This window comes from Coturnix japonica, chromosome 5, assembly GCF_001577835.2.
Source record: "Coturnix japonica isolate 7356 chromosome 5, Coturnix japonica 2.1, whole genome shotgun sequence".
Taxonomy (NCBI): domain Eukaryota; kingdom Metazoa; phylum Chordata; class Aves; order Galliformes; family Phasianidae; genus Coturnix; species Coturnix japonica.
The window spans coordinates 52,361,787-52,373,974 of NC_029520.1; the positions used below are offsets into that span (position 1 = coordinate 52,361,787).

Consider the following 12,188-nt stretch of genomic DNA (forward strand, 5'->3'; position numbering starts at 1 on the left):
GATAAAACACAGCCCAGCCCTGGGAACCACCGCTGCTCCCTGCAGCACAGACACCGCACAGCTCTGCTGTCCTCACATCCCACACAGGGACAGCGATTCCAGGGTAAGGGTTTCCACCTGGGAGGCCAGGCTGGCATAAACACGCTGCTAAACGTCCCCCTGCAGACCAGCTGTTAATTACTGAGCTCTTTTCCTTCCAAGTGAACAAATAACGCGTGTGGTTATGACCAATTATGCCCTCACTGTGCTGCGCATCCAGGCACCACCTCTGCAAGGAAGGGCTGTGCTCAGTGTGGAGCAAAGCTTGCAAGGAACATCTCAGAGGATGCAAATGGAGCACGTTGGGGTGCAGCAGCAGCCAGGTGCCATCCCGCAGCAGCAGACCTGCCTCTGTGGGTGCACACGGCCACAAGCAGAGCAGGAGCAACACCTCCTTTGAAAGTGAATTTCAAAGCAGTCACTGCGCAGCAACGAGAGGCAGCTTGGCAAGAAACACCAACTGCGAGAGGAACCTGCTCAGCAGAACAGCACAAAGGTGTGAGGACGCAGCGCTGAGCGCCCTTAGAATAGCAAAGTGCAGATGGAGCTCAAAGAAAGCAGCGCTCTGCAGGGCACAGGCACCATCTGCGTGCTGTGTGTGTGCAGTGCCCAGCACCAGGACCCTGCAATGCAGGAAACCACGGCTGGAAAGGGAACGAGCGGCCACTGCTCACCTCACATAGAAAAGTTTTATTGAGTGGCCCTCGGGGCTCAGCTGTGCCCCAGGTGTGTCCTCTCCTCGGGCAGTGCTGCCTATGGGAGCACACAGCAGCACTGCATGGTGAGCCCATCCCACCCTGCCTGAGCCTGCAGGCAGCGTGTCCTTCCTATTGGAAAGGTGCACGGGGGGCACACGGCCCAACCTGACACTTCTACATCACCAACACTGCAGGCCTGTCCTTGGTGGGGTTCCCTCCTCAGCAGGGTCCCAGCCAGCTGCCAAAGGACGGGCAGTGCCGACACACAGCTCACAACGGGGAATTCTGTGAAGAGATTGAAAGGGAAAGCAGAAAGGTACAAATGTCAGAACAGACTGGCTTTGTTTCAACACCGGACCCATGTGTCAGCAGCAGATACCTTTGTTATGCATCTGTCTGTTAAGCAATGTGAGGTTACTGGGATAGGCCGCCCAGCTCTGCTCTATGCAGTGGGGTGGGGAGGAGGGCAGCGGAGCACAGGGCACCCAGAGCAGCACTGCGTGGTGTTTGTAACACTTGGGTGCCCCAAACCTTCATCCTGCAGCCCACAGCTCACAGGGACAAAGGCTGCACCTGGCACAGCGCTGTGCTTCACAACTAAAGAGCTCTGCAAGCACAGCTCTGCTCTGCAGCTTCACGGGGTCCCTCAGGCATTTCACAGTCACTTTACAGCTCCAATGGTGCCAATGAGCAGCAGCTCAGCTCAGTGCTGGCCACATGCGCTGGCTGAGGCGCAGGGAGCCCCGTCACCCACCTTTGTTTTCCTGCGGATGCTCAGGATGTGGATGTCCTCGCTGCGGAACTGCTCGTCGTGCTGATCCAGGGGCACTCGCTCCAGCTCAAAGTCCACCTGAAGCAGCTGTGAGGACAGTGTGGGGTCATCGGGTGGCACTGCCCTTTGGAACGGAGCGTGCACAAAGCCAGGCCCGGTGACAAAGCTGCCCACAGCAACAAGCCACAAGTCTCCTGGTGCAGCTCATCTACCCTCATCTACCCAGTGCCAGCTCACAGCTGCAGACACCTTGCAGCACAGAACAGGAGGCATCAGTTAAAGGGTGAATTAAAAAACGGTCTGAATCGAAGGCTTTAGATAGAAGCCTTTGCTTCCTTCTGCCTCCAAACCGCAGCGCCCGCCTGGCTCTGCCAGCCCTCACAACTGGAGGGAAAGGCAAACAAACACACAGCGCCTGCAGGATCCACTTGGCTGAACCACGACCAGCCGAGGAAGGAAATTAATTATGGGAAGGCAGAAATCATCCAGAAACACGTCGACTGACGGCAGGTACTGCTGGCACAGGGCGGCTGCCTTCACAGCACAGAGCCAAACCCAACATGGGGGCAGCCCAGCAGGGACAGCCAGAGCTGTGCTGTGTGTCCGACCTCACAGCACACAGCTGGTCCGAGGGATCCCAGCAGGACCAGCACCCACAGTGCAGCACAGCGCTGCTTGTCAATGCAGCTGTGCTGGTTTGCAGAGCTGGATTTGTGGAGCAGCCCGCCCTGTGCTTTCCATGGAGCACGTGAGAGGAAAACAGCTTCTCACCTGGTTAATGTTTAACTGTCCCCATAACCTGTGTGTGTTAGCAACCAGCTGGTGCAGAAAGAAGAGCACGGCCACCTGCTGACCTGCTGCTATGGAATCACTGCTCTGACACACACACGGGCCATTCTGCAGCTCTGTGCCCAAAAGCAGCAGCACAGAAATGGCCAGCACAGGCTGCACAGGGACCATCCAACCCGGCCTTCAACACCATGGGATGGACGGGGCATCCACAGCCTCTCTGGGCAGCTGTTCCAGCACCTCACTGCTCTCACAGTAAAGAACTTCCCCTGACATCCAACCTAAACCTGCCCTCTTTCACTCCAATCCATGCCCTTTGTCCTGCCGTTCCAAAGAGCTGCACATGAAGCACAGACACACACACACACACAGACACACACACACACAGACACACACACTCACTCACTCACTCACTCACCTCCAAGTACCTCCTCTCAATCTCCGGGTTCCTCCCCTCGGTTCTCTGTTCGTAGCAGCACAGCACACACGTATCGGGGCCCGTCAGCTCCCGCAGAGTCTTCAGCAGCGGCTCCAGGGACTGTCCAAAGGGGTCGAATTGTCCATAGGGGTTGAATTGCCCACAGGGGTTGAACTGCCCACGGTTCCCCTTTGCAGGTCACCTCACCGGCCGTTCCCCCTCACTCCCCCCGTCCCGTCCGTCGCCCCGTTACCTCCTCGTAGTAGATGCAGTCCGCCATAAGGATGTAATCTGGCGGCGGGCGGAACCCGGACACGTCCTGCCCCCTGTAACGGGGCTCGGGGTGAGCCTGGGCCGAGCGGCGGCGGGGCGGGCGGGGCGGGCGCGTCCCCCGGGGCCCATACAAACCATTTGAGTCCCATACAAACCATTTCAGTACCTCGGCTCGCACCGACCCCGTCACCAGGTGCCGGTTGTTGTCGATATTCACGGCCAGCAGCTCCTGCAGCTCCTGCAGGTCGGTCAGCGTCACGTCGGCCCTGAGTGTCGCGCGGTGCCGTCAGCCCGCAGCCCGCACGGTCCCGCCCGCAGCCCCCGACGGCGGCGCCGCGCTCACCCCAGCGTGGCCGCCATGATGCCCACGGCGCCGGTACCAGAACCCAGCTCCAGCACGGCCCGGCGGGACAGCGGGAACGAGCCGGTCTCCAGGAACTTGGCGAGCACCAGCGCCGCGTCCCACACCACGCAGCCCACCCCGCCAGAGCGCTGCAACAGCCGCAGCGACGGGCCCGAACGGAGCTCCAGCTCCCGAACGAAGCCCGACATGGCCGTTACACTGAGACGGCGCGGCCCCTCCTACACAGGGCGGCTGTGGAACCGAGCGGCGGGCGGGGATGGGGGGAATGAGAGTGTGAGAGCGGTGAGGTGCTGGAACAGCTGCCCAGAGAGGCTGTGGATGCCCCGTCCATCCCTGGAGGTGTTCAAGGCCAGGTTGGATGGGGCCCTGGGCAGCCTGGGCTGGTATCAATGTGGAGGTTGGTGGCCCTGCCTGTGGTGGGGGGTTGGAGCTTCATGGTCCTTGAGGTCCCTTCCAACCCAAGGTGTTCTGTGAGGGCTGGAGCAGCTCTGCTATGAGGAAAGGCTGAGGGAACTGGGCTGAGTTAGCTTAGAGAAGGCTGCGGGGAGACCTCATTGTGGGCATCCAGTACTTGAAGGGAGCGTATAAACAGGAGGGGGAACGGCTGTTTGTGAGAGTGGGCAGTGACAGGACAAGGGGGAATGGTTTGAAATTGAGACAGGGGAGGTTTAGGTTGGATCTTAGGAGGAAGTTTTTCCCCCAGAGGGTGGTGACGCGCTGGAACAGGTTGCCCAAGGAGGCTGTGGATGCCCCATCCCTGCAGGCATTCAAGGCCAGGCTGGATGTGGCTCTGGGCAGCCTGGGCTGCTGGTTGGTGACCCTGCACACAGCAGGGGGTTGGAGCTGGATGAGCACTGTGGGCCTTTGCAACCCAGGCCATGCTGTGATGGTTCGATTATTCCCCACACCCACCAAGCACATCGTGTCCCTCAGTGCTGCAGTTCTTTACCAATGCTCCCATCCCTTCCCCAAGAAGCATTCACTGCATTTGCAAGACTCCAAACTGCATCCAGAGCCCCACATATGTTAAAATATGGGAAAAAAGGAATTAATAAAATACAGTTCCCCTCCCTGCCCTGTCTTTCTTGCTGTGCTGCAGCCAGGTCTCAGTGCCAGCAGGAACCATGCAGGCTCCAGCACAGGAGCTGCACGCACTCCGTCCCTGCAGGCTGTGCTCCCTGCAGCACCCAGGGGCGTTTCGTTTCCTCTTCAGGGCTCTCCCATTCCAGCTGTTTATCCGCACTGTTGTCAGGATCTGCCTTTTCCCACAGCAGCCAACTCCAAACCCAGCAATTTCACATTCCTCCCCCAGCATTTTTTACTCTTTTTATCCACCCCTCTAATTACAAAGCAGCTGAAATGTCAGTTTGCTGCTCTATCTCGGCATTCCACAGAACCACACTGGTGGGAATCTGCTGCTGCCCCAGCACTGCATTACTTTGGGAACGTGTGTTTCTGTACCCGCCGTGCTCCTGTGCTGCTGGCATTGCTGCTGCTCCATCGCCGCCTTGGAACGCTCCTTCCTGTTGGCATTTCCCAGCTCCTGTTTTGCTTGGAAGAGGGTTTAATTGTGCGGTGAGTGAGCCGTAAGCAAGGCTGCTTTTTTTGCATTGCGCTGTGATTTATAGGCTGCCATTGAACTCCTGTGAAGGTACGAGCAGGATTTCATGCTTGGGGAATGCAGCTGAGAATTCCACAGCTTCAAACCCCCTTGGATCCAACCCCAAACAGACCTTTACAAAGGTTCTGGATGGTGGATCCTACACGTTCTCCATAATGTGCTTTAGGTGAGCCCCAACAAGGTCAGGATGGGCTCTGTGGGTCCCTTCCAACAGAGGGAAGTACTCCCATATGCACAGATGCCATTGCTATCAGCAGATGCTCAGCTTAAAACAATCTGGGAAGGACTTTGTTGAGTCAGGGCCAAAATATGAAGCTAAGCTGCATTTCACTGTGGGATGCTGAAGATGCACCTGGTCTGAGCATTTGTATGGAAGGTATAAAAAGCTGCTGTTTATGTATTCCCAAGTTTGAAAGAGACCTCCAGCCACAAACAGAACATTAAGAACTCACAGCCCCAACCACGTCCTAAAGGAACACACGCTGCTCAGGCTCTTGAAAATTAAGACTGGGGTGATTTATTAATCTTGTTAAGAACTCTGATACAAAGCACAGTAAAAGGCCACGGACCAGTAAATAAAAAGTGGCTTCTGGCCACTGTATAAATGCTGCTACAGTACTACCAGTAGGACAGACTCACTCTCGCACCAGTTCAACCCAGTAGTCCAACTGGCAAAGGAAAGTTCCGTTCACTTCTCAGTTCAAAAAGTTTAATAAAGCTTTAAATGTTTGCTGGTTTAAATGCTACCAATTTCCAAAACGGATTCACGATTAAGTTAGGTGAAATCTGAGGGAAGTTACTGGGTTTGGAAGGCAAGGCTGCTCCTGGGCCAGAGGAATCGCTTCTGGCCGCATAGGATCGGAGCAGCACTGTGTTACAGGCCTCGTATCGCTCCCATTTATACACGTTATTAGCACTATCTGTAAATATACAATATAAACAATTGTACGTACACGGCGTGTAGCTTTGTTCTCCTGAAGAGCAGCCAACTCTTTAGCTTAAGACATCTTCACCTACCGAAATGAAAAGGCACATCTGAACAAGATGCATGTTGGGCACGTCCTGGGGAGGCTGCCCATCCTTGTTCGTCACTCAACACCAACCGCAAGTTTTGGTTTCACCTTTGGGATTTCAATCCATTTCTCTTTGTCTTCAGCAGCAAATCAACATGGCAGTAAAACACTGGGGAACAGCAGCTGTCACTCACCAACCTCGAAGCCCAAAGTCAGAAGGCAGGTGGCCAGAGGTTGAGATGGGTGACACTGTGTGTGTCCTCACCTCGTGTGATCGTCCCAAAAAACAACAAAAAAAGGCCATTAGTGCTCAAATTAGAAGAAAGATTCCACAGACACACCTTTTTGTTTTGGCTTAGTGCAATCAAATGATGTCAGTTTCAACTCAATTAGTGTTATTTACAGTGCAAAAGGTATCTTTGTATACTGGCATGACTGTCGGTACTGAGGGTGTGGAAAGCAATGCTGCTGGTCACCTGAGGGCAACGCTGTCCAACAGACACAGGCCAGACCGTGTAGTTTTGATGGGTTTTTTTCCCAATTTAAGCTATTTTTGTCTTTGATCAGCAGCACTTTAAGAGCATAATTTGCGAGAGTACTAAAATACGACTGCCTTTCTGAATAAATAAAAAAAGGAACTTTACAAATACTATTCCAGTGTCAATGACTACTATGGCTAAGGTCATTGAGGAGCTTCTGCGTTTTCTAGCAAAGACAGTCTGTGCAAAGGGGGGTGGGAGAGCTCCCTTTTGTAAGTCTTTGGTGGCAGCTTTGGGAGCTGAGGGCTCGAGTTCTGCCTGGGTGGGACGGGGGGTGCAGGCGGGTGACCCGGGCTGTTGTGAGCGGCGCCAATCACGCAGCAGCGACGCAGCACCCGCGGGGAGGGAGTGCTGGGAGGAGTGCTGGGAGAGCTGGGACCTGGGCCGGCCTCACGGAACCAGTCGGGATCTCTGTGCATGCGGCCCAGCGGCGGCGGCTGCAGGTTCAGGGGGCAGTTGATGAAGTGCTCGGGAGGACGGTGAGGTACCGGAGGTGGAGTGTCGGGGAGGGGGTCCCGAGGGGGAGGAGGAGGAGGGCTGTGCAGAGGCTGCTCAAAGGGGCTGTAAGCAGGAGCTCGAGGCTGGATCTTTGGAGGTGGCGGCTGCCGAGGTGGAATTGCTGGAGGATCATCATCCGATTTCAGACTTCCCTGCAGTGTTACAGAGAAAAAGACACTGTGAGACACTGACAGGACAAGGGGGAATGGTTTGAAATTGAGACAGGGGAGGTTTAGGTTGGATCTTAGGAGGAAGTTTTTCCCCCAGAGGGTGGTGATGCACTGGAGCAGGTTGCCCAAGGAGGCTGTGGATGCCCCATCCCTGCAGGCATTCAAGGCCAGGCTGGATGTGGCTCTGGGCAGCCTGGGCTGCTGGTTGGTGACCCTGCACACAGCAGGGGGTTGGAGCTGGATGAGCACTGTGGGCCTTTGCAACCCAGGCCATGCTGTGATTCTGTGATTCTAAATCATCCATTTGCAGGTAAAGATTACTTCTGGAGAATGTTCCAGGCCGACTTCATTTCGGTCTTCCAGTACTTCAAGGGAGCTTATAAACAGGAGGGAGAATGACTTTTTACACAGGCAGATAATGATAGGATAAGGGGGAATGGCTTTACACTAAAATAGGAGAAGTTTGGGTTAGGTGTTATGGGGAAAGTCCAAAGGGCGGTGAGGCCCTGGCACTGCATACAGAGCTGAGGGTGCCCCATCCGTGGGGGTGCCCAAAGCTGTGGATGGGCTCTGGGCAGTCTGAGCTGGAGACACCCAGCCCATGGCAGGGGTGGGGCTGTGGGGGCAGTTCAGGATCCCTTCCCACCCGGCTCTGTGTTGATTCTATGACTGTTACTTTCTGAAGGGGATGACATTTTTCTGATGTTTACTATTGGTGCTGTTAAATATGTGGTAATGGCCCAGCCCTGTCTTGGATCTGATAATGACCAGTACGTTCCTGAAGCAGCTGGCTGCATTCGAACAGCAGGAACTTGAAACTTCAAAAAGAGTAACTGGAGCAGTGCCTTTGAAAGGTGCCAAATGTCTAAAGGACCAACAGAGTCTTGCCTGACTAAATGCTCAGTGCTTTAGCATCAAAGCTACTCAATGCAGGACAATACCTTCGCATTAGAAACATCCTGATCCACCTTTTTTCGAGGAGGAAGTGGAGGAGGGTTTTGAGGCTCATCACTTAGCTTGGGAAAGCTTCCCCAGGAGCTGAAGAAGGTCTCTGCAGGGAGAAATGCCAGTATTTTAGTGCTTGTGTAACACGCCAGGAACATACTCAAGAATAATATTAAACCAGCCTAGATGCAACTCAAACAAGCAGATCTTTGTGTTCAACAGCAACATGAACCATTGACTTAAGTAGTATGAAACTCTCACTTGGCTCTTTAATCAGATATACTGCTCACAAAGTGGTCTCCCATTTCTGATACCAAAGATAAGCACCTGCAGTTAACACTCAAGGCTAAAAGACACAAAAATGAAGAGAACGAAGTCAACTCTTAGTCAGCTCTCTCTGCAATGTGCTCCTTGTTGCAGAATGTGCCCGTTTATCTCTCCTGCAGAGCTGGTCATGTGGCTAAGTCACACTTCTGAGTGCAAGGATTGTTCTCTTTGGCTGTATGGGTTTGAGTTTGGAGGCTTAGGGGCTTTAATCGTAGTATCTGAAGCAGGAGAGCAGAAATGAGCAGATGGTGACTCTCATGGCAATTCAGGATCTTTCCAATCCTTCTTCTGAGGAAAAAGTCCTCCAAGTTCATAAACCAAAACCATCCCCAACATGGCTGTGACCTTCGTCACTCCTCTGCTGCTTCTCTCAGAAGTGCACAGAACTCTGTACCAGTGCATTAGCACACTGTGCCCTGCAGTCTGAACGCTCATTGTATTATGAGAAAGGACACGTGTCTGTGCAATAAGGGAGTGAAGAGAAGCTCAACACGCAGATGAGTACAGGTTTTCTCTTCAGTCCCCAGCAGCAGAGCAATTATTTTCACTGAGTGGTAACACTGAATTACCAGGTTGCTTCATTTTTACCATTAGTCGAATGCAAAAATCATTGAGGACACTCAAAAGCAAAGCAGTATCACAGCAGAGGCCCCAGGAAAATACACAGATCAGACCATTCTAAAGAATTCATAGACTGCTTTACTGGATGGTTGATCGAAAGCCTGTACAAAATCCCTTCAGAACTCTACTGGATGGACACAATCTGTACCTGCACCCCAAGCTTCTAAGACTGATTAATTACTATTCATCTCTCCTGCCAACAGGAAAAGCAGAGAGAAACAAAAGATTTTAAACAGTGTTGCAGCACTTACTTGACTGAGGCAAACTGACGGGAGCGAAGATGCTGTTGTTACCTGTTAATGAAAAATGAATTAATGACTTTCCAGACAACAGCTGCAGGCAGCATATAAAGCACGCTTGCAGTGACCTCAAAGATGACCAGGTTTTCTGAGTTTTATCTCCTGTGAACACTAATTAAGCTTTCCAATGAGAAACGTTCCTGAACTGAAGACTTTAAGTTACACAGGGCCCCAGCAGCATGTCTCTCTATGCAGATGCTGCACAAGGTAACGCTGATGCAGTCCCTGCATGTAGTGCCACAAGGGGACACTTCCCAAAGCAGGTTGCCTCAGCTCTGGTAGGCTAAAAGACCAGTAATATCACTTGTTAATTAATTACTAACAGCAGGCATTTCCAAGCTGCAGTACATGCAACACCGATGCACGAAGCTCAGAGCTCACAACCACATTTAGCAATAACAGCCCAATACATTTGGGAACCCTGCAGGACAGCAACGACAACTATTAAAACCTATTGCACATTTACCATAAGAACTGTTGAGGTCAATGTCTAAAAATACGCTGAACTCTGACGAAGCAGACACCGGGGGAGTGGAAGGTGTGTTGGGAGAGGTTGGTGCAGACACTGCTGATTCGTGCTCCGCCTCCGTGATTCTACTGAAACTTATCTTACTCGGCTCCTTTTCAAGTGGCAGTGGGTGACTTCTCAAGGTGCCAGAGGTGGAGCCGTGCCTGCCAGCATTGGGCCTTATCCCAGGAGACTTCAGGGGGTACGTTGTTTTCCTAGGCTGGAGGAAGGAAAGCCGGTTGGTACTGCTTGTTTTTCAGGTTTCATAACCAAAGTCTCCACGAGCAATTCTAAAAGGCACTCATCACATACACATCAAACAGCAGTACAGCCTTTGTACGGCTGTCTCCAGGTACTGACTGTCATTACACATATAGCAGGAGTTTACTGAAAACTGGATGCAGCTGAGAAAATGTTTTTTTACCCAGCTTATTACATCTTTTCACAGCTACAAAAATAGGAAGTCAAGTTCTACGTGCACATCAATCAGGACAGAACACAGGGAAGAGAGTCACAGTCGTGGGAGGGTCATGTCCAGTGTCTCAGCAAGTTTGCGAAAGAGCTTCAAAGAACAGCCCCATGGATGTGCTGTCAGCTCACAGCACTGCAGGTCACCAAGCATTAAGCTGAGACACATGTTGTATGGGCACTTAGCTGAGTCAGCCTGACATTCTTACACTGGCTGGTGGGAGTGAACTCGGCTCACAAGGCTCAGGTGTAACACTGCACAGATCAAAGCTTATCCTCCAAAGATGAACCATGGTGGTATGCACAGCTACAGCACCTTTTGATGATCAGAGGGCTGGAGCAGCTCTCCTATGAGGAAAGGCTGAGGGCACTGGGCTTGTTTAGCTTGGAGAAGAGAAGGCTGCGGGGAGACCTCATTGTGACCTTGCAGTACTTGAAGGGAGTGTATAAACAGGAGGGGGAACAGCTGTTGTGATAGGACAAGGGGGAATGGTTTGAAACTGAGACAGGGGAGGTTTAGGTTGGATCTTAGGAGGAAGTTTTTCCCCCAGAGGGTGGTGACGCACTGGAACAGGTTGCCCAAGGAGGCTGTGGATGCCCCATCCCTGCAGGCATTCAAGGCCAGGCTGGATGTGGCTCTGGGCAGCCTGGGCTGCTGGTTGGTGACCCTGCACACAGCAGGGGGTTGGAACTGGATGAACATTGTGGGCCTTTGCAACCCAGGCCATGCTGTGACTACAGCACTCAGAACTGGGCCTCCCTGAAATTCCCATAACAACATCTAGTTTGGAATGCATGAACTGTAAAGAATTCATGCTCAGATAACAGAGCAGCGTGGATACCTGCTTGAAGAAAAAAAAGCTGCAAGAAACGAGAAAAAGAGAAATTACTGTAGGCAGCTTTTTTGCACCAGTAATTTCTGTGGTTTCTTGCCATATCTGTAATATCATCTGAGTTATTCCCCTATCAGGAGATTGCTGTAATGACTGGCAGTGTTCTCAGAAATGACAGAAGTCTCCAGTAACTCAGGTGTAGAATTACAATGTGTAAAAATGAAGGTAAATGAAAAACAGCAACCGAGTTTTAACTGAAGAAAAGAAATATATGAAAGCATCCAACAATTCCAATTAATGCTTTATAGAACGCTGCTGTGAAATGCTCTTGTGTGCTCCATCACACGACTGGAAGGGAAGATGCTCAGGTGTAAGCTGTGGTGGTTTTAGGTCAGGAGAAAAAGAAACGTTCGTTCTAAGATAAGCTAAAAGCAGCATCTCTCAGTAACAAAAACCACCTGGATTTAGAAGAACACTCAAGTTTTGCTGGATATCCACCTTGTTATACAGAACTCCAGAGGGGACTGCTATGGCTTACTGGGTTAACAAAGCTCTCTTTCTCACTGGTGGATTTCAGCTATTCAATGTACAGCGCAAGACTTACAAATCTAGGAGGTTGCTTGCAGTTTCGAGGTTCAATTTCTAATGACTTGTTGAACAGATAATCTGTAAACTCTTTTTCAGGTATCTTCCCCATAGGATTGAGATTTTCAAAGAATTTCTAAATGAAACAAGCATCAATAATATTTTCTTTAAAATCAGCACAGAGAGGATTTGAATGAAATAAAAATGTAGCTTTTAAGTAAACAAGCTCCTGGTAAGCTTCCCATTGTGAACAAATGTTTTTACTCCAACAAGCAGGAACGTCAAATGAACTTTTCTGTACACTGTTTGCCAGTTATCTTGTTGCTACTCAACCACATGCAGTAGAGCACTGCTATAGAGTACACTGCTATAGAGTACACTGCTATAGAGTACACTGCTATAGAGTAC

At 51.6% G+C, this 12,188-nt stretch overlaps 2 protein-coding genes across 5 annotated transcripts in view; both read right to left on the bottom strand.

Moving 5' to 3' along the window:
• Positions 1 to 709: 709 nt before the first annotated feature.
• Positions 710 to 3,575, bottom strand: VCPKMT (valosin containing protein lysine methyltransferase). Of its 3 annotated transcripts, none has more exons than XR_001555947.1 (6): positions 3,333 to 3,376; positions 3,156 to 3,227; positions 2,970 to 3,042; positions 2,717 to 2,836; positions 1,492 to 1,596; positions 710 to 1,022 (listed from the first exon to the last, which is right to left on the bottom strand). XR_001555947.1 is itself a non-coding variant. In XM_015865953.2 (6 exons), exons 1-6 carry the CDS (start codon positions 3,539 to 3,541, stop codon positions 1,008 to 1,010), a joined length of 633 nt encoding a protein of 210 aa, XP_015721439.1. In that variant the 5' UTR covers positions 3,542 to 3,574; the 3' UTR covers positions 710 to 1,007. The 3 variants fall into 3 exon arrangements, 2 of the variants coding, with proteins under 2 accessions (XP_015721439.1, XP_015721440.1); XM_015865953.2 differs by having other exon boundaries at positions 3,145 to 3,255; positions 3,333 to 3,574; XM_015865954.2 differs by lacking the exon at positions 2,970 to 3,042 and having other exon boundaries at positions 3,156 to 3,255; positions 3,333 to 3,575.
• Positions 3,576 to 5,468: 1,893 nt separating this feature from the next.
• The window catches only part of SOS2 (SOS Ras/Rho guanine nucleotide exchange factor 2), a 43,656-nt gene continuing 36,936 nt past the window's right edge, over positions 5,469 to 12,188 (bottom strand). Inside the window, exons 19-23 of one of the 2 annotated variants that reach the window (XM_015865945.2) lie at positions 11,800 to 11,916; positions 9,853 to 10,114; positions 9,339 to 9,380; positions 8,136 to 8,245; positions 5,469 to 7,176 (exon numbers count right to left, since the gene is read on the bottom strand). In XM_015865945.2, coding sequence (XP_015721431.1) covers positions 6,670 to 7,176; positions 8,136 to 8,245; positions 9,339 to 9,380; positions 9,853 to 10,114; positions 11,800 to 11,916 — 1,038 coding nt within the window. In that variant the 3' untranslated portion in view covers positions 5,469 to 6,669. The remainder of the gene's footprint in view (positions 7,177 to 8,135; positions 8,246 to 9,338; positions 9,381 to 9,852; positions 10,115 to 11,799; positions 11,917 to 12,188) is intronic. The other variant, XM_015865946.2, reaches the window with a different exon arrangement.

Excerpts from the sequence above, each read along its gene's own strand:
- VCPKMT (XM_015865953.2), bottom strand. The coding sequence starts at position 3,541 with ATGTCGGGCTTCGTTCGGGAGCTGGAGCTCCGTTCGGGCCCGTCGCTG. Across the intron at positions 3,256-3,332 it reads ATCATGGCGGCCACGCTGGG|GGCCGACGTGACGCTGACCG; the intron begins GTGAGCGCGGCG and ends CGCGACACTCAG. Across the intron at positions 3,043-3,144 it reads CGAGCCGAGGTACTGAAATG|GGGGCAGGACGTGTCCGGGT; the intron begins GTTTGTATGGGA and ends GCCCCGTTACAG.